At 36.5% G+C, this 24,569-nt stretch overlaps 1 protein-coding gene across 1 annotated transcript in view; it reads left to right on the forward strand.

Moving 5' to 3' along the window:
• The window catches only part of ZMAT1 (zinc finger matrin-type 1), a 69,576-nt gene extending 50,769 nt beyond the window's left edge, over positions 1 to 18,807 (forward strand). Inside the window, exons 3-6 of the mRNA XM_071212975.1 lie at positions 2,513 to 2,614; positions 2,691 to 2,865; positions 16,244 to 16,343; positions 17,481 to 18,807. Coding sequence (XP_071069076.1) covers positions 2,513 to 2,614; positions 2,691 to 2,865; positions 16,244 to 16,343; positions 17,481 to 18,807 — 1,704 coding nt within the window. The remainder of the gene's footprint in view (positions 1 to 2,512; positions 2,615 to 2,690; positions 2,866 to 16,243; positions 16,344 to 17,480) is intronic.
• Positions 18,808 to 24,569: the final 5,762 nt, after the last annotated feature.

Below are 24,569 nucleotides of genomic sequence, written 5' to 3' on the forward strand. Positions count from 1 at the left end.
GATCTCTCTCTGTCTCTGTCTCTCTGTCTGTCTGTCTGTCTCTCTCTCTCTCTCTATATATATATATATATTTCAAATGCATATATATATATGTCTGCCTGTTTGGGAGCTGTTATTCTGTTTTATTATACTGTTATGTTTGCCTAATTCTACAACAATTTCACTCCATTACAATAGCTTTAAAATCGGTCATGATATCTGCTAAGGTAAATTTATATGACAAAAAAATCATAAAAGTTAAAAAAACAAGCCACAGCACTTCAGGAGAATATGGAGAGACAGAAACAGTCTTCTGTACTGCATTTGGAGATGCAAACTTGTTCAACTGTTTGGAGAGAAATTTTATAATATGTAGTAAAGCTGAAAATCCACAAATCCTATACGACAAGAATTCTACTTCTAGTTACCTAGTCTAAAGAAAACCTTGGGCATGTATACTACAAGATATGTTTAAATATGTCCATTGCAACAATGCTGTCAATATCAAGAAAGATAGAAACATAACTGACCTCAATAAGGGACAGGTCAGGTAGCATATGAAGGAGAATATTATGTAGCACTTAAATTAAATGTACTACGTTGTATCAATATTGACAAATCTTGTATTTCTAAAATTGAGTAAAAAAGTAATTTCAAAAGGGATATGTGTATAAATGATTCTATTTGTATAAAATATTTTAAAACTTTTTTTAAAGATTTATTCACTTATTCCCCCCCACACACAATTCCTCCCCCCCCTCCTCCCACACCCTGCTGTTTTTTGCTATCTGTGTTGTCTTCTCATTTTTTCCTCCTCTAGGATTCACTGGGATTCGATCCTGGAGACCTCTGATGGGGAGAGAGGTTCCCTGTCAATTGTGCCACCTCAGTTCCTATTTGTATAAAATATTTAAAAGGACAAATTCAGTTTATGATTATATATGCATGTAGTAAAAGAATAAATGCATGAAAGGAAATATATACACTAACTTTAACATATTGATTATCTATGATGAAGGTGAGAGGAGGAAGGGATTATGGGAATGAGGGGATAGGACTTTACCTACATCTTTAAAATTTACCTCTTTAAAAAGGGAGATATGAAGAAAATATACTAAAATGTTAATACCTATTCAAACTGGGTGGTGGGCATGAATATTTTTTATATTATTCCCTATCCTTTTCTATAAAATGGAAGTATCCCATAATTTAAAGTTCAGTGAAGATAAAGTGATTTACTCAAAGTATGTGTTCAGGAAATATTAGTTTCCCTTTTCCCTACACCAGGATTTTGGCCATTCTCATGTATTTGGTTATACATTTGTCCAAAGATTGTTTCCAATATAGTTAAACCTCAAAAAAGTTCATATCCTCACATAAAATAATTTGGGTGGTAGACAACACAGGGCTGATATGACAGCTCCATGACATCTTCAGGGACTCTGGCATTTTCTGATGAAATATCTTCCATTCTTGGGTTCCTTCACTGTCCAAGATGACTGTTGGAACACTAATCTTTGCATCTTATTTCCAGCAGCAGGAAGAAAGAAAGATAGAAAGCACCCCTTCTCCCACCACCAACTTTTCAAGGACTCTTCCCAGAAATTCCACCCAACACTTTAGAATAATTCTTATTTCCAGAGTTTAGCCAAATATCTACACCTTGCTGAAAGGGAGGCTGGGAAATATAGTCTTTTAGCTGGGTACATTGCCCAAGATTTGTAACTAAGAAAAAAAAAGAGAATTGATATTGGCCAGTATAGCAGTTTGATATGGTTGTGAATTTCAAAAACATGGTAGATTATGTTTTTAATCTGGTCTGTACTTGGATTTTAATCTGGTCTGTACTTAAATTACAATTAAGGCTTTGATTGGGTCACGTCATTAGGGTGTTGAGTCTACACCCATTGATGGGTGGGGACTCACAGATAAAAGACATGGCAAAGGACAGAGTTGAGGCATTTTGATGTTGGAATTTTGATGTTGGAGTTTGATGCTTAAGCTGGAGCCCTAGTTAATAAGCATAGAGAGGAAAAGAGATGGCTCCTTAGACAAGGCAGAAACCCCGGGGAGAGAGGCAGAGCCATTCCACCTAAAGTCTAGAGCTGACCTTGTGGAAGAAACGGAGGACCTGTGCCTGGAGCAAGACCTGGGAAGAGAGGAACCTAGGAAGCCTGAACCCTGGTAAACGTTGCCAGTCATCTTGCTCCAACACATGAAAATAGACTTTGGTGAGGGAAGTAACTTATGCTTTATGGTCTGGTATCTGTAAGCTCCTACCCCAAATAAATACCCTTTATAAAAACCCACCAATTTCGGGTATTTTGCATCAGCACCCCTTTAGCTGACTAATATAGCCAACAACTAGAAATCTTTGCCACAAACAAGAACCTAAAACTTATTGGGTTCTAAATTGTAGTTTTGAAAGCATGTGAAACTCTTCATAAGCTTGGTACTGACCGAATCTATTAAAACTCATGATTGTTGTAACTCTTGTTATTGAATAAACACATTCATGTTATATCTTTTTCAGAGTAAAAAACATAATCAAAATGCTAGATTTTATTTTCAAATGCATTGGGAACAAAATGAAATGCCTGATAAGAAAATGAAGATGCATGTTTTGAATTTTCAGGTGTGTGGTCTATGTTGTTGACATAATTCTAACTTTGAGTTATGGAATCTTTATAACAAAATTGTGTTTATTTCAGGTGCATACGAGTGGAGTTGTGGAAAGAAACAAATTTTGTGATCTCTGCAACATGAATTTTAGCTCCCCAGTTGTTGCTAAGTCTCACTATGAAGGAAAAGTTCATGCTAAAAAACTGAGTCAATTAATGGAGGAACATGATCAGATATCTTCATCAGGATTTCAGCCAGACAAGGGTAAGATTCCCTTTACTTCTTTATCTTCTATATGGGAATTATCATTTATTTTCCAAATCTGCCCTACATTTTTTATTAGGAAGGCTTTCTCTCTGGGGCAGTAACGTGATTATTATTATTCCTCTGCCCAGTTGATCTCTTTCTGTGTCCTTGTCATTTAATATCGAGATTATACTTGCTAACTGAATTTTGAGAAATGTTACCTCTCCCTTTCAGTTTATTAAATTCAAGTAATAGCAAATAATTTGCTATTCTGCTATAAAGAAACAACAATAAGCAGCCCGATCTTTACCAATTTTGAATTAAGTCATAAAATCTTAGTTCCTTCTTACTTCTTCCCCTTGGGATCTATTTCATTCCTTTTTTGCTTTAATAATTTACAGACATTATCTCATATGTATGTCCAGTCCAATGTCTTCCCCATAATATGGTTATGAATGCATTTTCTGATTATAACTGTAGGTCAAACAACCAAAAACCAAAAACAAAAGTTACTAATTCTGTTTCAACCCTGACAGCCCATTCCTTTCTTCCTGTAAATATATAGATAAGATACTACCATAGTCATCAATCATTGGTTATTGAATATTTAATTTATACTAGATCCCTACGATACAGAGAAATATAAGTGTTGCCTCTTTCCTTCTTCCAGTCATGTGGGCAGTGGTACATTTCAGAGATCTGATCCATAATGTCCTGAGATGGAAGAGTATTCAATGGAATATCTAAACTGTATTTTGACAACTTTATGTGCTAGAATGAAAAATAATATGATTTTGCCTGTGAATCAAATAATTTACCACATTCTCACTAGCTTTGATACTTTAAAAGTAATGTTATAATCCCTTTTGTGGAAAACTCACCAACATTAATTTCCAGCTCATAGTGGCAACATCTCCGAGCCAAGCCAAGGCCACAAAAAACATTGAAAGCATCTTGCAAAGCCTTATCCTCAGTCCACAAAATTCATGGATATGAGCTCCGAGAGGATAGTAAATAAAGACATGTGAAATAACAGGAATTGTGGAAGCATATAATTGTATAGCCTTAAACAACTGCATAAATTGTATTCTGATATTAACATCACAAACCTAGACTGAATGACTTACTATGCTACTCAAGAAAGATACCAACTTAGAAGTTTTGCCATCTGTTTTATCTTCACTAATTTTGAGAATCATTATGGCAGCTCTCATGCTTTTGATTCTTCAAATGAATATAATTAGGTAGTGCCTGATACAGAACAGTCTTTCCTTACAATGTCTCTATTGAAGAATCTTGGTGACAAACTTGTATTCAAATTTCTATTCTCACAGAAGGAAATTCTTTTTAAATATGAATATCTTTATCCAGTAGCCCTCTATTGAAAAAGTACAAAGAGAATGGGTTTTTAAAGAATTCCATATTTCCCTAATACTTTATAATGAATGCAACTTAGTATCTGCACAAATGGTAATTATTTCCAATTATGACAATTTCAGCAGGTGTGCCTATTACTACTTCTACAGAGTCCACCTTCTTGAATCCCCTTGTTGTCAAGCCTTCTCCAGGTGGGATTAAAGATGAGAATGTGCCTTTTTCTTCCAACATTGCTTTGAATTTGAATAATCCAAACAAATATTGCAAACTCTGCTTGCTGTCTTTAATAGTCCATTAGTGGCCCAATAACATTATGTTGAGAAAAAACAAATAAGAAATGAAGGTAGGAAGACATTTATAGACAAAATAAGAGAGCAAACTTTTCCAGCAGAATCAAATGCAAATGGTAAACAGTAAAAATATCCCAAATTTCTTTCATAGGAAGTATATTTTATAAACATACTAACTTATTTATATATCATTTTACTCTTACTGAGTGAAAGGTTGGTAGTGTTCACAGAATCATAGAATTTTAGGTAAGCAATTTAGAGTCCAACTAAATCTATTTACTTTCTGGAAAATGAGAATGAGACCTAGAAAGATTGAGATAATACCTATTATAGAGCCAAATACAGGTATTCATATGGTCCCCTGTTATTATAGGTACATAAGAAAGTATTTTAAAATTAATGTCTTGTGGTTATATCATTCAGTCACTAAGTATGCTTTTAGGTGTCTTTTGGTTGCTATGCTGGTCATTCTTGGGAATACAAATGAAGATGTACCCCTTGTCCCCAAATAGTAAGTGTATAAACTAGTTGGGTTAATAACACTTATTTTTAAGAGACTACAGACATGGATTTTTGCTTGCAGATTGTAGGTAATCAGAGGAAAGAAAAAATACAGTTAATTTTTTTCATAAAGAAATATATGATTTAGATTGATAGAAGTGGAAAGGATATTTTGTGTAAGGGGAGACATGATGAACAAAAAGCTTGGAGCTAAAAAAAAAAAAGTGGCAAGAGTTCAGGCACAGTAAAGAGACTGACCCTGACTGGCAAAATCCATTTGCTCTTCTAATCAATTTTTTTTTTCATTTTTCCCCACAGGCACATTCTCACTACTAGTATACTTTATTCCCCTTTCATATTTTTCTCTTTTATCCACTTTTATTCCTCCACTCACTGTTATTTTTCAATTCTTTCCATAATAGACATCTTTGCTTCCTAGGAAACTGTTCATTACTCCCTTCTTGAAGATCTATTCTTTGTCTTATGTGACTCTTTCTACTCTTGTTCTTCTCCTTTGTTTCTTACTATTTCTTTTCTGTTTTCTTTTCAGGAGTATTAGTCAGAATTCTCTAGGGAACAGAATCAACAAGAGATATCTGTCAATAGTAAGAGATTTTATCAGAGTCTCTCACATGATTGTGGGGATACACAAGTCCAGGTTCCACAGGCAGGCTGCAACCAGGGGCTCCAGTGAAAGTCCAGTGAAGGTTCTTGACAAGTTCTGGGAGATGTTGACTGTCTAAAGACAAGCTGGAGGTGGCGGACTTGGCCCAGTGGTTAGGGCATCTGTCTACCACATGGGAAAAAATTCATTACCTAAATGCAGGCATAACTAAGATTCCATTCTTGACATCCTATTCTCCTCACTTTATCAATATGATTTAATCTGTTTCCCTCTTTTATCTGGATGTTTCATAACCATTTCAAATGCAGTTTGTCCAAAACTGAAAACACTGTCTCTTTCTAAACCTACTTTAGTATTCTTTAACTTAGTTGACAGCAATAGTATCCACTCAATTGTTCAAGTTAGAAACCTTCAGTTAACTGTGAAGCCTCCACCAGCACCTTCCTAACTTTATGTATCTAATGAAGCGCTGAGCTCTGATTGTTTTAACTCCTGACCATTACTACCTCCATATCTCCAATCCTGTTCCTCCCACACTAGTTCAGGCCCTCAACATCTTTCCTATAGCTTTGCTACTCAAAGTGTGGTTTGTGGACCAGCAGCAACAACATCACCTGGGAGCATTATTAGAGAAAAAAGATTCTCAGGCCTGACTGCAGACCTACTGAATCAGAATTGCATTTAACAAGAGCTGTAGGTGATTTGTATTCATAATAAATTTTGAGTAGCATTATCCTAAAACATTGCCACAGCCTCCTAACTACCCTCCCTGCCTCTACTTTTGTTTCCCCAAATCTACACTCATTGTAACCACTATGATATTTTACCTAAAATATAAATATTTTATGTCATTCTCAGACTTAGAAACCCTTCATTGTGTCTCCATTTTCTATGCATAACAGCTAAGCTCTTGAGTTCTCTACCATCCAGGCCCTGCCTATCTTCTCCAGGCTTATCCTCTACTACTTCCTGTCATGATCTATGTGGATCAGTACCTACATACTACTTACAGTTTCTAGAAACCAGTACCCAATTCCTTGTCTCTGTGCCCTTGTTCGTGTGGCCTACTTCTCCTGACTAAAACCTACTCATTCTGTAACATGCTCCATCCCTGAGAGACTGTTCTTTTCCTTCAAGGCTAATCTTATTTTCTTCCTTAACCTTCATATCTAATGATCTCTCCATGTGTCTTCTTCTTTCATTAGAATGTAGAGTTTTTGGGGAAAGGAGCTTATTCTTTTTTTAAATTTTTTAAATTTTTTGGTCATTATTTATTTTTTAATGTTACATTAAAAAATATGAGGTCCCCATATACCCCCAACCCCCATCACTCCACTCCTGCCCCCATAACAACAACCTCCTCCATCATCATGAGACATTCATTGCACTTGGTGAATACATCTCTGAGTACCACTGCACCTCATGGTCAATGGCCCACACCATAGCCCACACTCTTCCACAGTCCACCTAGTGGGCCATGGGAGAACATACAATGTCCGTTAACTGTCCCTGCAGCACCACCCAGGACAACTCCAACCCCCGAAAATGCCCCCACATCATATCTCGTCCTCCCACTCCCTACCCCCAGCAGCCACCATGGCCACTTTCTCCACACCAATGCCATATTTTCTTCGATTACTAATCACAATAGTTCATGAATAGAATATCAGTAACTCCACGCTAATCCATACTCTATTCCTCCACCCTGTGGACCTTAGAATGGTTGTGTCCACTCCATATCTATATCAAGAGGGGGCTTAGATTCCACATGGATGCTGGATGCAATTCTCCTGCTTTCAGTTGTAGGCACTCTTGGTTCCCTGGTGTGGTGGTTGACCTCCTTCACCTCCATGTTAGCTGAGTGGGGTAAGTCCAAACCAGAATGTAGGAGTTGCAAGTCTGTTGAGGCTCAGGGCCTGGTTATCACATGATCAGTCCAGAGATTCAGGTCCCCTGGGTATACACTAAACACCAGCACCAACTACAGATCCAATAAAAGTAACAGGAGAGGCTTGTGGACAGAGATCACATCTGAGTCCAGCTCCAACACATAGAAACACGAACTCCAAAGTAGGGCCAACTGACATGACACTGAACTCCATTAGCCATGACCATAGAACCTGTGGGTCTCTGTAGCCCTCAGAAGAACCAATACCTGGGGTTGTATCCTACTTTATCTGTCTCTGAGACTCTGCTGAGGTGTGCATAAGGGGGACCCCTCTGATAAACTCCCGGCTCTTTTTGGAGACTCATAGCCATATAAACTCATTTGTCCTTTCCATTTCCCCCTTTTATTCATGTCAAAAAGCTTTTTTAACTCCTGGTATTATATGTAGACTGAGATATTCTGCTGGTCCGAGGTGACCCTTTTATTTAAGGTCATTTTCTAGTTACATCATCAGCTGGTACTTGGTAGTAATCCCTCGGCACCGAGAAGGCTCATCCTCGGGAGTCATGTCACATGCTGGGGGAAAGGCAACATGCTGAGTTTGGCTTCGAGACTGGCCACTTTTGAGCAATATGGAGGCTCTCAGGAGATGAATGAATTTATGGCTATAAATTTCCCTCTCAATTCTGCTTTTGCTGCATCCCATAAGTTTTGGTATGCTCTGTTATCATTTTCATTAGTTTCAAGGTAGTTATTAAATTCTTTTTAGATTTCCTCTCTAACCCACTGTTTTTCTAAGAGTGTGCTGTTTAATTTCCATATCTTGGTGTGAAATCAGGGCCTCTGGCCCTTGCAGATTTCCAGCTTCACTCCACTGTGGTCAGAGATATTATTTTGTATGACTTCTATTTTTCTGAATTCATTGAGCCTTTCTTCATCGCCTAGCATATGGTCTATCTTGGAGAATGATGCATGTGCACTTGAGAAAAATGTATTTCCTGCTGTATTCAAGTATGGCCCATCTCCTCTAATATACTGATCAAAGTTTTTGTTTCTTTATTATTTCTCTTTTGAGTTGTCCTGTCCAAAGTTGATAGTGGTGTATTAAACTCTCCCACTATAACTGTAGAGGCATCTATTCTTTCACTTAGTTTTTCCACTGTTTGCCTCATGTATTTGGAGGTGCCCTTGTTAGGATCATAATTATTTATGATTGTTTGTTCTTGAAAGTTTATCCCTTTCACTAATATGTATCCCAAAACAGCCTGCTCAGTGTTTGGGAACACCTCAGCATAACAAAGTTTTCAGGAATTGCCGGAGCTGGGCCACCAGCCCTAGAGAGAAGGGTCCCACCCACAACTTCTGCCCTTCATGTAAGAGACCCAAAATTCCATCTCTTGAAAGAATCTCTTCTGTCACTGTCTCACCAAATCGACATCTAGACACCTCCTGCCCTGTAAGCTTCCGAAGCAGCCCGGTCGAGCAGAACTCTGACCCTACTCAGCTACTTCTTTGCAGGAGAGATTATGAGGTGCACTCACTCAGATGCCATCTTGCCCCACCTCTCAGGAGCTTCTTCTAACACACATATATTTCCAGTGCTGAAGATAGAAAATGGTATAGAGTAGACCTACCTCAACAGATTACCTCAATATATGAATCAGTGAACTATTTTTTTAAAGATTTATTTTTTAAATTTTATTTCATCCCCCCTTTCCACCCCAGTTGTCTGTTCTCTGTGTCTATTTGCTACGTGTTCTTCTTTGTCTGCTTCTGTTGTTGTCAGTGGCATGTAAATCTTTGTTTCTTTTTGTTGCATCATCTTGTGTCAGCTCTCCATGTGTGCAGTACCATTCTTGGGCAGGCTGAACTTTCTTTTGCACTGGGTGGCTCTCCTTACAGAGCGCACCTCTTGCGCATGGGGCTCCCCTTTGCGCGGACACTCCTGCATGGCATGGCCCTCCTTGTGCGCATCAGCACTGCACATGGGCCAGATCCACACGGGTCAAGGAGGCCCAGGGGTTGAACTGCGGCCCTCCCATGTGGTAGACGGACGCCCTAACCACTGTGTCAAGTCTGCTTCTCATCAGTGAACTATTAATCTTTATTTATTGAGCACTTACTCTGTTTGTACTATTTCAGTTTCCTACTTAATGTGATTCAGCATATCCCAAAAAGTTACATAGAGATTGCTAAGATTTTAAGAGATTTTGATTTAGACAAGTATAGAAATAGAAGTAGTAGAGCTTCTGGAAGTAGGAATAGATGTTTGGGGAAATGACAAACTTCCTCGTTAGGGTATTTTTGCTATTGCTGGGCTGAAAGTATCTTAAATAAGTAGATTCTAATTTAGTGGCATTAGGTAAATTTGAACTGAGTCAACTATGAGAAGTGTGCATTCTGGTCACTTCTGAAGGATTTTAGCATTCTTATCTGAAGTTTCAAGGCTATTAGAATAACGGAAAAGGATTTTGGTGACATTCTTATCTCAGTGTGTGTGAGTGGGAGAGGTTAGGTAGGGCTAATCATCAACATAATCTAATCCAGTCACTGGGATCATTTTATACTAGCCTTTGACAAAAAAGTCTAGTTATAAAAGTCATTTGGAGAATTTTAATAGTGGTAAATTAGCTAATGAGAATTTCAAAGAACAGTGGTAACTTCAGAAGCCCACATTACAATCAGGTGAGCACATAATAAGAAATAAAAATTTAGCATATAACTCTTTTACTTCACTCTTCATCCATTTCCTCCTATCTTTCTGTATTTGCCTTTCTATCTGCTGTGGTTTGTATGCATTTCTCCCAATAGCTCATTTCTTTCTCTTCATCATTCTCCCTGCTTTCTTCATGTTCCTCAACCAGCCCCAGATCTTATTAGCACAGGAATGGCTACCATAAGGATATGGAACCAAAGTGTGTATGCATTTTTATTTCCTGTATTTGTTTTATTTATCTTATTAATTTCTAGCCCATTATTGCACTTTGATGTCTCACCTTCATCTGTATTCAATACATTAAAACATAATAAACTTCCCTAAAACCAGCTTGAATTTCTCAAGGTTTTGTCTTTGCCAATAGAACGTTATCTATTCAGTCAACCACACTGGAATCTTTGAGAGCATCTTTGACTATTTAACTCCATATATCCTCTCCATCAGCAAGTCTTATTAAGATTTTAAAAAGACATGTTAATCCTTTCTGTTCCCTTTCATTTTATTTCTGCTACCATCAACTCACACCTTAACTCTGTGACAACCTTCTGGAAGGCTTTACTTGTATTTTATTATTCTTTCACTCCCTAGTAGCAAGATTTTAATTCTAGGTCATTACCACAGTTTGCCTTTTATATATATACTTCTGTATCCAGGTTACTGAGTACTACTATGGAAAATTATGTAGGATACCTCTACAGAGTCTTGTAATCCAACCTCATTTGCTTCTTTGGCTCTACCTAATCCTTTTCTTCACTTTCCCTTCAACAATGACTTTAAACCTATGCCACTCTCCAAACTTTTCCCCTGCCCTACATTCTGCCTCCTCACACTCATCAAAAAAACTTCTTTCTTATTTCATCAAGAAATATTTAGCTGTCAAATGTAGATTACAAAGTACCTTGCCTTCACTAAATCCTGTCTTAATCTTGAGTTCCCCTTTAACTACTATAGTCTCCCCTTCTCTTCTTAGTCAAGATTTTTTGCAAGCATAATCTGTATTTATTGTCTTATTTTTATTCACTCATCCTCAACTCACTGCCATTTGTTGGCATACATAATCCAGCCCTCCATATCTCCACTGTACCACTCCACTGAAACTGCTCCTCACAGGATCATAGTGGCCTCTTAATTTCCAAATTCAATGAACACCATTCATTCCTTGTACTATTGATCTCTCTTGCATTTACCTACATTCACCAATCATTCCTCTTTAAAACTCTCTTTCCTTAGCTCCTTTGACAGTACATGCTCCTGTTAATCCTTATAACACTGTTTCCTTTCTTAACTTCACGGTCTTTTTATGGGCTCTTCCTCCTCCATCATCTTAATTTAAAGGGTGGCACTCTCCAGTGTTTTATCATTATATTGCTATTCCTGTGCCCATCCATACATTGCACTCAGAAAATCTCATCTGCCCTGATTGTTTTAACTGCACCAATGAATTTACATCTCCAGAATATCTCTGACTTCTCTTCGACCTTACAAATGCCCATATGTAACTGCCTGCTGGACATCTTTACATGGAAGTCCCACAGATACCTCAGACTGTGTCCAAAATAAAACTCACTATTGTTTACTCCCTTACCCCATAAAGCAACACTTTTCTGAAGTTCCAATTTCAGTTAATGGGACAGCACCTCACTAGTTTCCAAATTAGGTTTCTTGGACTTTGTATTTTAGACTCCTTTAGATTCCTTCCTCTCTCTTATCTCCCACATTCAATCAGTCACCAAGTTTTCCAGTTTTAAATCTAATTATTTCTTCAATCTCTCTACTTCTATCTGTATTATGACTTTTCTAGTACATGCCCTTCATTATCTCTTGCCTTGTCAATTATAGTTGCCTCATAACTGTGGTTTCCTTGTTTCCAGGCTTGCTCCTCTTAAATTCATCCTCCTTATTGCAGCTAGAGGAGAGATGTATCTAAAACAAACAATTGACTATGTCACTTACTGCTTAAACCATTTCAAGGTTTCCCAACCCACTGAATAAAGTCTAGGACCCTTAGAATAAAATAAAAGCCTCTCTTTTAATCTTACTCCTTTTGCCTTTCCCATCCCTTCCCTTCTAGTCTACTCTCCAACAATTCAAAATGTAAGAAGTTGCATAAATACTTCTGTGTAGACTTCTCCAGGTTTCCATATTGACCTAAGTTCCTCTGCTTGTTTGTGATGCATACTTCTCTTACCCTTTACCAAATGAAACTGAAATCTTCTTTTCATATATCGTTTTCCAACTCTGGACTTATGAGAAACCTGAATGTTTTATTCACTTTGTAACCCTAGCATCTAGAATGATGTTTGGTGCCACATAGGTGTGCAGTGTTCATTGCACAGATTTTTTGAACTCAATACTTCATGTTCATTTCTGTCCCTGCCATACCTAATATTGTGTTCATCTCCTAGAATATTCTAATCTGCTTTCTGTAAAACTCAAATCCTTTCTGTTCTCAAAGATCCACCACAACATCCCCCACACTACTCTAGCTCTCAATATTCTTCTCTTTCTCTAATTTCCTATAGGCTTTATTGTGCATCGACAATTGCATCAATTATAGCCCCTCAAACTAAATAGCTTTTTTGTGATAAGCTATTTTATTTTATTCTGGAATATCGTTCGCAGTGTTTTATTTGAATATGAATACATAGTTTTTCTCAATTTGTATTTGCTAATTGTTTTTTGAGAGAAAATGTAGTATAAAGTGATAAGCATAGATTTAAAGATATGTTGGAAGTCACGCTCAGTTGAATCTCAGGTATAAACTGAAAATAATGGTATTTCTCAAGATTGAATAAGGATGAAATGAAATAATACATACAATACCTGTCTTCAATAAATATTATATTTTAAAGAAATATTTTAGTTCTATCATAATTTACAAACAGTTAAATTGGACATTTTCTGTTTTTCTTCCTAAGATAGCTTCTGCATTACATTGTATTTTTGCATTTTTACATACATGTAGCTCTCAATTGATTTTTCCCATTTAAGATATTAAAACATTGGTTTTCAACCTTGACTACACATTAGAATAATGCAGGGAGCTTTTAGAAATCCCAATGCTCAGGCCATCCTTAAAATCAGTTAAATTTAAATCCCTGAGACCTAGGTATTAGTATTTTTTTTTCCTTTTTTAACTCCCCAAGTGATTCTGATGTGGAACCAAGATTGAAAAAACAGTGTTAGACTAGAAAAACATGCATTTCTCCTAATCATGCTTTGAAAATAAAACCTTAATTTGGGAAGTTAAGAGATAGGGCTACGATTAGGATATGAGTGGACACACAAGTGTTAAGTTATGAAAAATTCTGAAAGGTACAAGGTACAAAGAAGCCTTAATATCTAGGAGAACTCAGGAAAAAAAGAATTAACAAGAGTTGAGGGCAGTGAAGCTGGCTAGGGCCAAGGAGTATTCCTTGAAATGGGAGAATGGAGAAAACAAGAAAAATAGTAGAGGCAGGTTCCAGGAGGATTATACCAGAGATTTTGACCTTGGGGCCAATTTATATTATTTTCTGAGACATCTACAGCCTGTACAAAGATCAAGAACACCACTGTGTAAAAAGTATAAGAGCTAAGATAATAAAAACCAGACTACAATTTTGGAACTGCCCCTGACTCTTCCATACATGATCTGAGCTCCTCCAAACCCTTACTGTCAATGTTGGAATCTTGTTTCTGATATCATTGTGGAGAAAGAAAGGAGGAACTGGGGAGAACACTATATACCATACACTTTATAATTATAAACATGAAACAAATTTCATTATGTAAAACCTCTGAACTGTAATCTGAGTTTATAGTCATAATGAAGGTTACTGGCTCTATAATCTAGGACTGTGCTCTATAATCTATGGCAGCACAGTAAAATGATCTGGAAAGTTATCAAGAAGTGCCAAAGCCTGGCTCCATCCCTAGAGTTTCCGATTTAATTGGTAAGTAAAATTAATTAGTCCAGCCTATCTCACCCTGGCCACGTTGGGGCAACCTGCGACAGTTTCAGTTTTTGCAGAACATCCAGGTATTAAGAGGGGAAATAAAAGACAAAAAGATCAAAAAAGAGAGAGAGAGAGAAAAAGGGTGATTTTGAAATTTAAGCGAACACTGAAAGTTTATATTTTATAGTAACATCATTCAGATTGTATTTAAACTTCAAAAATATTTAAGATAAGTGTAATCCTGTAAAGTTGATGAGGTATTAAAACAAGACAAACACTTCCGACTTAAAAAAATGGATATTTTTAAAGTTCCCCAATAATTCATTTCTGTAACCAATATTGAGACCATTTAATCTAGAGAAAACAAGAACTCATGTTTCTCTGTGTAACTTGGGTGCCCTTAAATTGTATGGTATTTGACAAGTTCATCTGAGCCTTAGTTTCCAAACCTGTAAAATAAGGTTAGTGATCATTTCCTTGAAAAGGGTTGTTGTGAAGATGCACAGTCTTGGGTTTAGTACTTAGTTTTGCTGGACTTCCATAATCTTCAGAGTTGATCAACCTCAAATCTGAGATTCACTAACCACAAACTTGGAAGAGGCTGATAAATAATCCAGGAACTGCAAAGGTATATCCCTTATTATATTTCCCCCAAATTCCCTGATAATAATCACCTGGGGTATTAAACTATAACTCCCCTGGCCCTATCCCATACACACAGAGTCATGTTCTCCAGGGAGGGGTATGTAATCTATAATTTTAGCTAACACCCGGAGTGAGTCTTATCAGAGAAGTCTGGAAGACATTGTAGTTTAAATGAATATATTGTCATTCTGGTGTTGATTTATCATAGGAGGAAATATATAATTTCAGTTCCCAGGTTTTGTTTTTTTATATAATTCTGGGAGTTCTCTTCTTGGTATCAAAGAATATGGGAAGTAAAATTATAATTAGAAGGTGACTTGGTGAGCATGAAATTAGAAGACAGGGAGAGAGGATAGTTTTGAGAAATGATTCATTCAGATTTTTGCAAAATGCGATGAGCTCTCCTGAGCCCACAAGAGAGTATTTCTCACTAGTGAGCAGAATCCTCATTGTCCATCAAAATCAGTATCTTTCTTTATCCCTGACAGAAGTCTCCTTTTTCTATAAATAACCTTTGCTTTACCAAGATCAGTATACCTGGTAAATATTCATTTAACATCCTTTAAATGATTAGGTTTCTGTCTGATTTGAAAGAAGATGACCTTGGTTGTCCCTGCAGTCTCCTCACCATTTTATTGCTTTTTCCTTAAGGAAGGATCATTTTTATATTATGAAATTTATGAACTTGTTTCTTCTGAAAGTGGAAGAATGGTGAGGTTAAGAAAGTAAAAATTAATTTATCCTCTGTTTCAAATTCTCTCTCAGGAACAGAATACGAGGCAACTGGTATATATGTTCTATTCTGTAGTTCTTGAATCTCTTAAAGTGGTAACTAGTTTTGTTTTAGAATTTTGCTTTCAGCTTTTATCCTGAGAGTGGGGCTCATTTAACCTCTCTCCTTTCTAAAACCACACCTTTCTGTGGAAATTAGTTTCGTTAAACTAATGTACAACACTGATTTCAGGTAAGACAGTACACATTTGCTTTTATTTGTCTTCAAAATTCAGGCTTTCGTTGGGTGAAAGGAGAATTATGTACGAAGAAGGAAGTGGTTGGTTGAGAAAATAGGAGGCAACAGTTGATTAGTGTGTTAAATTTGAGTTGCTTGCTGGACATCCATGTAGCAGCATGAAGCAGGCAGAGAGTTTCTTAGGAAAGAGTTCATGGCTAGAGAGGCAAAGTGGTATAGTGGAAAGAATGCTAAACTTTAAATTTAAATGATACAGGCTCTGGAAGTATAACTACTGCCAATTTGCTCTACGACTTTTACCAAATCATTGAACTCTTCAGACCATTTCTGTAAATTGGGAAAGTTTGAGTAGATGATGTCTAATACATTCCTGTACAATTCTAACATTATGTAATTCTAAGTGTATCAATACTGAACTTCTTATCTTGAACTCTGTTTTTTTTCAGCATTTAGTATGAAAATCTACATTTGCCATATTTGTAGTATCACCTTTACATCTTTAGAAATGTTCCAATCCCATAAGCAAGGAAATGAACATCAAATTAAGTAAGTATTTTTGCCAGATGCTTCAGTTACACCAAAGACCAGGGACTCTGTCAATGCTTTTGCATGTATTTTACAAAATTTTAGGCACTCATTTTCCTATGAGTTGATCCTGGATATGGTTTTTGACAAAATGTAACAGAATACATTTTTGCATCCCCTAGGGAGCTCTCTAGCCATGATAGCATACTGAAAAGAGCTGGCTAACTGGTACTCATCCTGACCAGACAACATTGTCTTTCTTTGGACGGATTTTAAAGGGGTGCTCTAAGACTTACCATACAAATTCAGAGAATTCCTGGAAGGTTGGTTTTGTTCTAGGGATTCAGTAGTCAGTTCACCATTTTTCTAATCAAGTATAGTGGTTAAGAACAAAGATCTGGGTTGGAAGGGCAGATCCATCTTGCTACCGAGTGTGTAATGTTAGACAATTCTGTCTTAAGGTTGTTACATGAAATGAAATATGTGTAAGGTGACTGGTCCAGCACACAGAAGGAGAGCTATAAATGTTTGGTCCATTCTATTTTGTTATTTTAAGGAGGAGAAGATTGAGTGGACAATTGGGAACTGGGTAAGTCAGATAGTAAGGCAGAGGAGGATTTAACAAATAAATATTTACTTCGTTGCATTTTAAATTAAAGCACAGTATTTGTGTTACATTATTTCATTCTACTAAAATGTATTTACACAATTTGAGTTTGAATAATTAGGAACTAAATTGTCTGACTCACCAATTTAAACTTTACTTAGACTTTTAAAAAGTATCTCCAGGTTCTCAAATAAATAGTTATATTACCAAGAAGCTGAATAATCAAAACTTTAGAAATAATAATGTGACATTTTGATCAGACCACCCATCAGCGCATTAAATATTATTGATCCTTTCCCACACATCCCAACATGCCTTGTAATTTTAGTACTATTATTTTAGTACCCATCCTTCCTTTAATCTCAGTGCTAAAATTTTTTTGGTAAAAATTGTGAAGTGCCTGAGAGATATTTGAGTATCCCTGATGATTCTTTTAGCATAAAAAGTAGTATTTTATAGTTTTTTTATATTTTGGTAAGCTTTTAAAAGCAAGGAAAATATTCCAAATAAAATAATCTAGTAACAAGATCTTTCTACTGTCTTCTTTGCAGAGAATCCCTTGTTATTAATCTAGTAAAAAATTCAGAGAAGACACAAGACTCTTTCCAAGATGAATGTGAAGATTACATCAAAGTACAGAAGGCCAGAAAATTAGAGCCAAAGACTTGTTTCAGAAGGATGGAAGAGAGCTTTTTGGAAACCCGTGGCTTTAGAGAAATATTTGATTTTGGACCCAGACATAGAACGTTTGAGCAGAGACTACCATTTGAGACTTTCCAGACCTACCCAGGATCATACAGTATTTCACAAGCAGTGGAATACCCATTACCTCATTGTTTACCTGCTCATCCAAAGAGGACATATGACTCTTTCCAAGATGAGCTGGACGATTACATCAAAGTACAGAAAGCCAGAGGACTAGAGCCAAAGACTTGTTTCAGAAAGATGGGAGAAAACTCCATGGAAACCCATGGGTATAGAGAAGTGGTTGATTCTGGATCTAGAGATAGAATGTTGGAGCAAAGATTCTCATTTGAGACTCCCCATACTTACCAAGCACCATATAATATTTCACCACTGGAAAGCCAATTACCTCATTGGTTACCATGTCGTTCAAAGAGAACATATGACTCTTTCCAAGATGAACTAGAAGATTACATCGAAGTGCAGAGAGCTAAAGGACTACAGCCAAAGACTTGTTTCAGAAATATGGGCAATAGGTCTATGGAAATCCATGGTTACAGAGCAATGGTGAATTTCAGACCCAGATATAAACTGTTTGAGCAAAAACTCCCATTTGAGACTTTCCAGACCTATCCAGGTTCATACAGTATTTCACAGGCAATGAAAAGCCATTTACCTCATTTCTTACCATCTCATGACAGCAAACAGAGACTAGACTCTTTGAGCTACAGTCAACTCACCAGAGACTATTTCTCAGAAAAACCAATACCCCTGAGCCTTAGTCAGCAAGAAAATAACTCTGACCTCTACAGTGTAGAATCTGAAGTACACAAGCATCTTTCCTCAGAAAGCAATACCAGTTGCCATCAAGCAGGTCATAAACAGAGACATCAGAAGAGAAGAAGCCATCTGAAGGAAGGTGAAGAAAAGCCAGAGAAGGAGCAGTCCAAGCATAAAAGGAAAAAGAGGTATGAGGGTAAGGATTTAGACAAAGACAAAAGTATCCAACAAAGGAAAACAGAGATGGATAAAGTCAAGATTAGTTCACGAAAGCTGAAGCATCAAAAGAAGAAAAAAAGCAAGGATTTAGTCTCTGAGAAAGAAGAGCATAAACACAGAAAAGAGAAAAAGAAACCAGTGGAAGAAAAGACGGAAGAAGAAATGCTTTGGGATGAGTCCATTCTCGGATTTTGAAAATTTTAGTTCTGTTTACCTAAGGATGAATTGAAGCAATCAATTAAAAATATGATTTTAGACAAAGGCAAGTAAAGGAGAGGTGTTACAGTCAATGTCAGTTCAGGAAAACTTAAGCACTGAAAGAAGAAACAGAAAAACCTAAGTATAGCCTCTGAGAAAGAACTTAAGCACAGAAATGAGAGATGGAAAACTGTTGATAAAAGATGGAAGAGGCAATGTTTAAGGATGAATCTATTCTTCAGTTTTGAGCTGTTTAGCTTTGTTCCTTCAAGGTTGAATTGAAGAAATAGGTTGAGGAATTTGGTTTCAGGAAATTCATTTTATTTGAATTTCTTAGGTGGTCAGATACTTTTCACTTCTAACAAAAGCCAAGTAGAGTAAAAGTACTCATTATGCCTTTTCCCTAACTTGGAAATTACTTTTCCTCATTTTCCAAAAGAAAAAGAAAAATTATACATTTCTTACATATAATGCAATTTTCCTTAATAAAAGTGTCTGTACCTGTATTCATCAAATTTCTGTGATAGCAAATTGTTTACACTTGGGAGATCATTTATTTTAAATGAGAGAATTCCCAGGAATTGCAGAATCCATTCCTTCTTTGGATTTGTATTAACCTTGGTGTTTTATTGTTATTGTAGCATTTTTCTTTATTTTTGTTGATTTACTCCAAGGAAAATGTGTGGAACAATTTAGACTGACATTTTCCTTTGTTAAACCTAATTTTCACTGCATTTTTGTATTTTATAGTTGTGAAAATGGAAAATGAAACTATAATAATAAAATATGTAGTTTTTAAAAAGCTCTCAAAAAGTACTGATACAAAATCAATGTTCTGAAATGTTTATATTAAAGTGTTTTAATTTCTACATATTGCTTTATGTAAATTATCATTTCCCATTCAAATGATTTTATTTGGAGGGTTAGAGGAGAAATAATTAAGCAGTACATACTTAGGACCATTGGGGAGACAATAGTATAAAATTGTAATTCTTATCTTTCACATCTTGCTTAGTAGAAGCTAATGTTCAGACTTGAGCCTAGTTTTAGGTTAGAAAAAAATGACCTACTAAATACTTGAAACTGAAGAAGGAATAATAATGGTAGCGGTCCATGAGGATGTATTGCCTTTAAGTTGTTTTATCCTGACCATTTTTTTTTTTCACTCTGGGATTCCCCTTTTATGGTAAGCACCCCTTACAGGCATTTGAGTATCACTCTGGTATAGTAGGAAGAGTAAATGGCCTGGAGATTCAAATCTCTGGGTTCTCTTCTCAACCTTGCAATCAAGTTGCTGGGTGACCTTGTGGAAATAACCATTAGAATCTAACATAGAGTGACCAAAATAGGAAAAATAACCTATCATATTCCCTTGATGTATTAATCTCACTTTAAAAGTAAATAAACATAAATGGCCACATAAATGTGTTTAGGCAAGGCATTTAATAGTTGTTTTTTTCCTGAAATTTAGATTAAATGGTAAATAAGTTCTAAAGCATAATGCTTCATTGAATTTATACATGGTTAAATAACTAGTTCCAAAGAGGCTTAGATGGTCCCCAAATCAAATTTTCTTCCATAAGAATGTTGTTATGAGATTATTTTGTGTTATAATACCACTTACCCTCTTTTTAACACATCTGCTATACTGATGGAAGACTGGGAAAAAGAACCAGGGTAGAGAAAGTTAGGTTGTCAGTTATCAACAACAAAAATGGCAAATTCTGTCTCTACTCACTACTCCCCCAAAATGCACTTTTTTTCCACAGAAAGTGCATGCCGAAGTCAATTGAAATTTTAACATTTTAAGAGCAGATAAATTGTGTTACAGTAGTTCATTTTATGTTTAAAGCCTGGGAAAAAATGCAAACCTATGTATTATAAGAATACCCACTAAGATATCAAATTTTTGTGATCTTTCCAAAATAATTTAAATAAATACAGAGGTTCATTAAAATTAGCAGTACACAACTGAAATATATACTGAGTAACTCATGCGAATTTTCAAAATTAAAATATTTAAACTGGGTGATGTATGTAGGGGGTGCAAAGGCATAATTAAGCATAAGGGTGTGGTATTGATTCCAGCCTTGGGGAACTCGCTAGTGATCTGCTCTAGGACAGTAGTTTTCAAAAGTTTTAGGACAGATAAATATCTTTTTAAAAATTTTATTTTAACTGGAGAGTAAAATTATTTGGTTGAAGCTAAGCATGAGGGACTGGAGCTCTACATTGGCACATATGCTTTGCTCCCAACTTCTACCCCTGAGAATCCTTCAAGGAGAATTTGGAGGTAAGATATCAGGATATTTAAATATATTACAGGAGCTGAGACATAAAAGATCACTTCCAGATTTAAGTGTTGAATAAAGTTGTTGAAATTTTGTAATATAAATATTAAATCCAGCATATGGGTATAGAAAACAATATACATATTTGAGGAGATATGGTTGAAGGTACACGTGAAAACAATATTGGGGTGTTTATTACATGCTTGGCTTGAAAGAATAAGATGCTCATCCAGATTTAAAGATCATACATGATATTAAGGCAAATATATAGAAGACATTATTCAAAATAAGTTAATAACACCTTGCTTTCATGATTTATCCTAATATGATGATGAGTTCTATGTAGTAAGTAAAGAAAGAACAGGAAGTGTGTTCCTAGCAGAGGGACTGCAATAGACAAAAATATAGAAGCAGGAAATTATTTGCTTGTTTGTGAAACTAATTTCCTTTGGGTGTCAGGATGAGGAGTCACAAAAGCAAAGGCTGGGAAGAAAGGAAATTTCCTGTTAGCCATTTTAAGGAATTGAATATGACCTTAAGGCTTCAAGAAGCCTTTAAACAAAATATCTGATTTTTCTTTTAAACCACTTTCAAAAGGATCTAAACACATGCCACCAAATATCATAACACTCAGCGTCATTTAGAATATTAACACATATGTTATTTTAAATTTCCTAATAGCCACATTTTTTATCCAAACTTTATTTCAAATTGAAAAATTAACAGACAGAAGGCAGCTCAAAAATTTTTGGAAGGATTACTCCAAAAAAGTTCTGTCCAGGCACTTTTTTTTCTCTATTTTTTAAAACTGTTACAGTCAAAGAATATAAGTGGTCCCCATATATTCCCCACTGCCCTCACTCCATTCCTCCCACATCAACAACCTCTTTCATCATCATGGGACAGTAATTGTATTTGGAGACTACATTTTAGAGCACTGCTGCACCACATGGATAATGGTATATATTGTAGTTTACACTCTACCCTAGTCGACCCAGTGGGCCCTGGCAGGACATACAATGTCCAGCATCTGTCCCTGCAGTACCACCCAGGACAACTCCAAGTCTTGAAAATGCCCCCACATCATAACTCTTCTTCCTTCTCCCTACCCTCAACAGCTACCGTGGCCACTTTCTCCACATCAATGCTACAATTTCTTCTATTACTAATCACAATAGTTCCATAGTAGAATATCAGTAAGTCCACTCTAATCCACACTCTATTCCTCCATCCTATGGACCCTGGGATGGTTATGTCCACTCCAGCTCTATATCGAGAGGGGGCTTAGATTCCACATGGATAATGGATGCAATTCGCCTGCTTGCAGTTGGAGGCACTCTTGGCTCCCTGGTGAGGCACTTTTAACTCATCAAATCCCAAAACAAATTCAATTGCTCCTTCAGTGTTCAGAAAGATAAACAGATGAACACATATCACTTAAATGACATAATAAAGATCTCCTTGTTCATTAAGAAAATAAAGAGAACAGCAAAGCTTAATTATATCCATGTAACAAAAACACACACCATATTCTTTTTATTGACCTTAGGGATTTTTATAGTACCTTCTTTGTTTTTTCTACAAAATTTTACAGTATTGTTAGGTATGGTCTATGTTATATTTTTCCCATGTATAACTATACTCTTTATTTTAACTCAAATTTTATTTTTAGAGAAGTTTTAGAATATTGAAAAATTATATCAAAGTATAGGAGATTCCTATATTACCCCCACCCACTCACATGCATATTTTCCCTTATCATTCACATTAGTGAGGTACATTTGTTAGAATTGATGAACCAAATTGAAACGCTGCTACTATTAAAGGTCTATATGTTATAGTTTACACTTTGCACTGTGCAGTTTTATAGGCTTTGACAAACATATTGTATAATATGCATCTGTCATTGCAGTAACATACAGAATAATTCCAATGCCCTAAAGATGCCCTGTGTTCCACCTATTCATCCCTATTCATCTCTTCCCCTCCCCTCTGAATCTCTGATAACCACTGTCTTTATATTAGTGTTACAAGTTCTTTTTTTTTCAGATTTTTTATTGTCTTTTATTTTTAAAGACACACAGATCACACAAAGTGTTATGTTAAAAAATATAGGAGGTTCCCATATACCCGACTCTGCACCCACATCCCCACTTCTCACATTAACAACCTCTTTCTTCAGTGTGGCACATTCATTGCATTTGATGAATACATTTTGGAGCACTGCTATACAGCATGCATTAGAGTTTACATTGTAGTTTACAATCCCCCCAGTCCATTCAGTGAGTTATGGCAGGATATATAATGTCCTGCATCTGTCCCTGCAATATTATTCAGGACAACTCCAAGTCCTGAAAATGACCCCATATCACATCCCTTCTTCCCTCTCCCTGCCCTCAGCAACTCCAGTGGCCACTGTTTCCACATCAATGATACAATTTCTTCCATTGCTAGAGTCACAATAGTTCTATAGTAGAATACCAGTAAGTCCACTCTCATCCATATTTTAATTCTCCATTCTGCAGGCCCTCTTTAATACATTTGCATGTAATGTAATCACTGATAAGCTGCCATTATTCTATTTCGGTTTTTTAGCATGCTTTTTGTTCCTCAATTCCTTTATAACCACTTTTTTTGTGTTTAATTTTTTTTGCAGTGTGCTATTTTGGTTCTCTTCTCACTTCCATTTCTGTGCATTTTATTTTATTTTATTTTATTTCCAAAATATACTCAACTTATTCATTTTTTAAAATACATTACATTCAAAAAATATGAGGTCCACATTCACCCCCCCTGCCCGCACCCCTCCACTCCCCCCACAGTAACACTCTCCCCCATCATCATGAAATATCCATTGCATCTGGTGAGTACATCTCTGGGCATTGCTGCACCCCATGGCCAATGGTCCAAACCATAGCCCACACTCTCCCACATTCCATCCAGTGGGCCATGGGAGGACATAAAATGTCCGACAATTGTCCCTGCAGCACCACCCCGGACAGCTCCAAGTCCCGAAAATGCCTCCACATCTCATCTCTTCCTCCCATTCCCCGCACCCAGCAGCCACCATGGCCACTTTTTCCACACCAATGTCACATTTTCTCGATTATTAACCACAATAGTTCATGAATAGCATATCATTAAGTCCACTCTAATCCTTACTGTATTCCTCCTTCCTGTGGACCTTGGCTTGGTTGTGTCCATTACACATCTACATCAAGAGGGGGCTTAGATTCCACATGGATACTGGATGCAATCCTGCTTCACATTTAGGCACTCTAGGCTCCATGGTGGGGTAGTTGACATTCATCAACTCCATGTTAGCTGAGTGGGGTTAGTCCAATAAATCAGAGTGCAGGAGCTGAAGTCTGTTGAGGCTCAGGGCCTGGCTATCATATTGTCAGTCCAGAGATTCAAATCCCCTAGATATATCTTAAACCTCAGCACCAACTACATTTCCAGTAAAGT

The sequence above is a fragment of the Dasypus novemcinctus genome, chromosome X, assembly GCF_030445035.2.
Source record: "Dasypus novemcinctus isolate mDasNov1 chromosome X, mDasNov1.1.hap2, whole genome shotgun sequence".
NCBI lineage: Eukaryota > Metazoa > Chordata > Mammalia > Cingulata > Dasypodidae > Dasypus > Dasypus novemcinctus.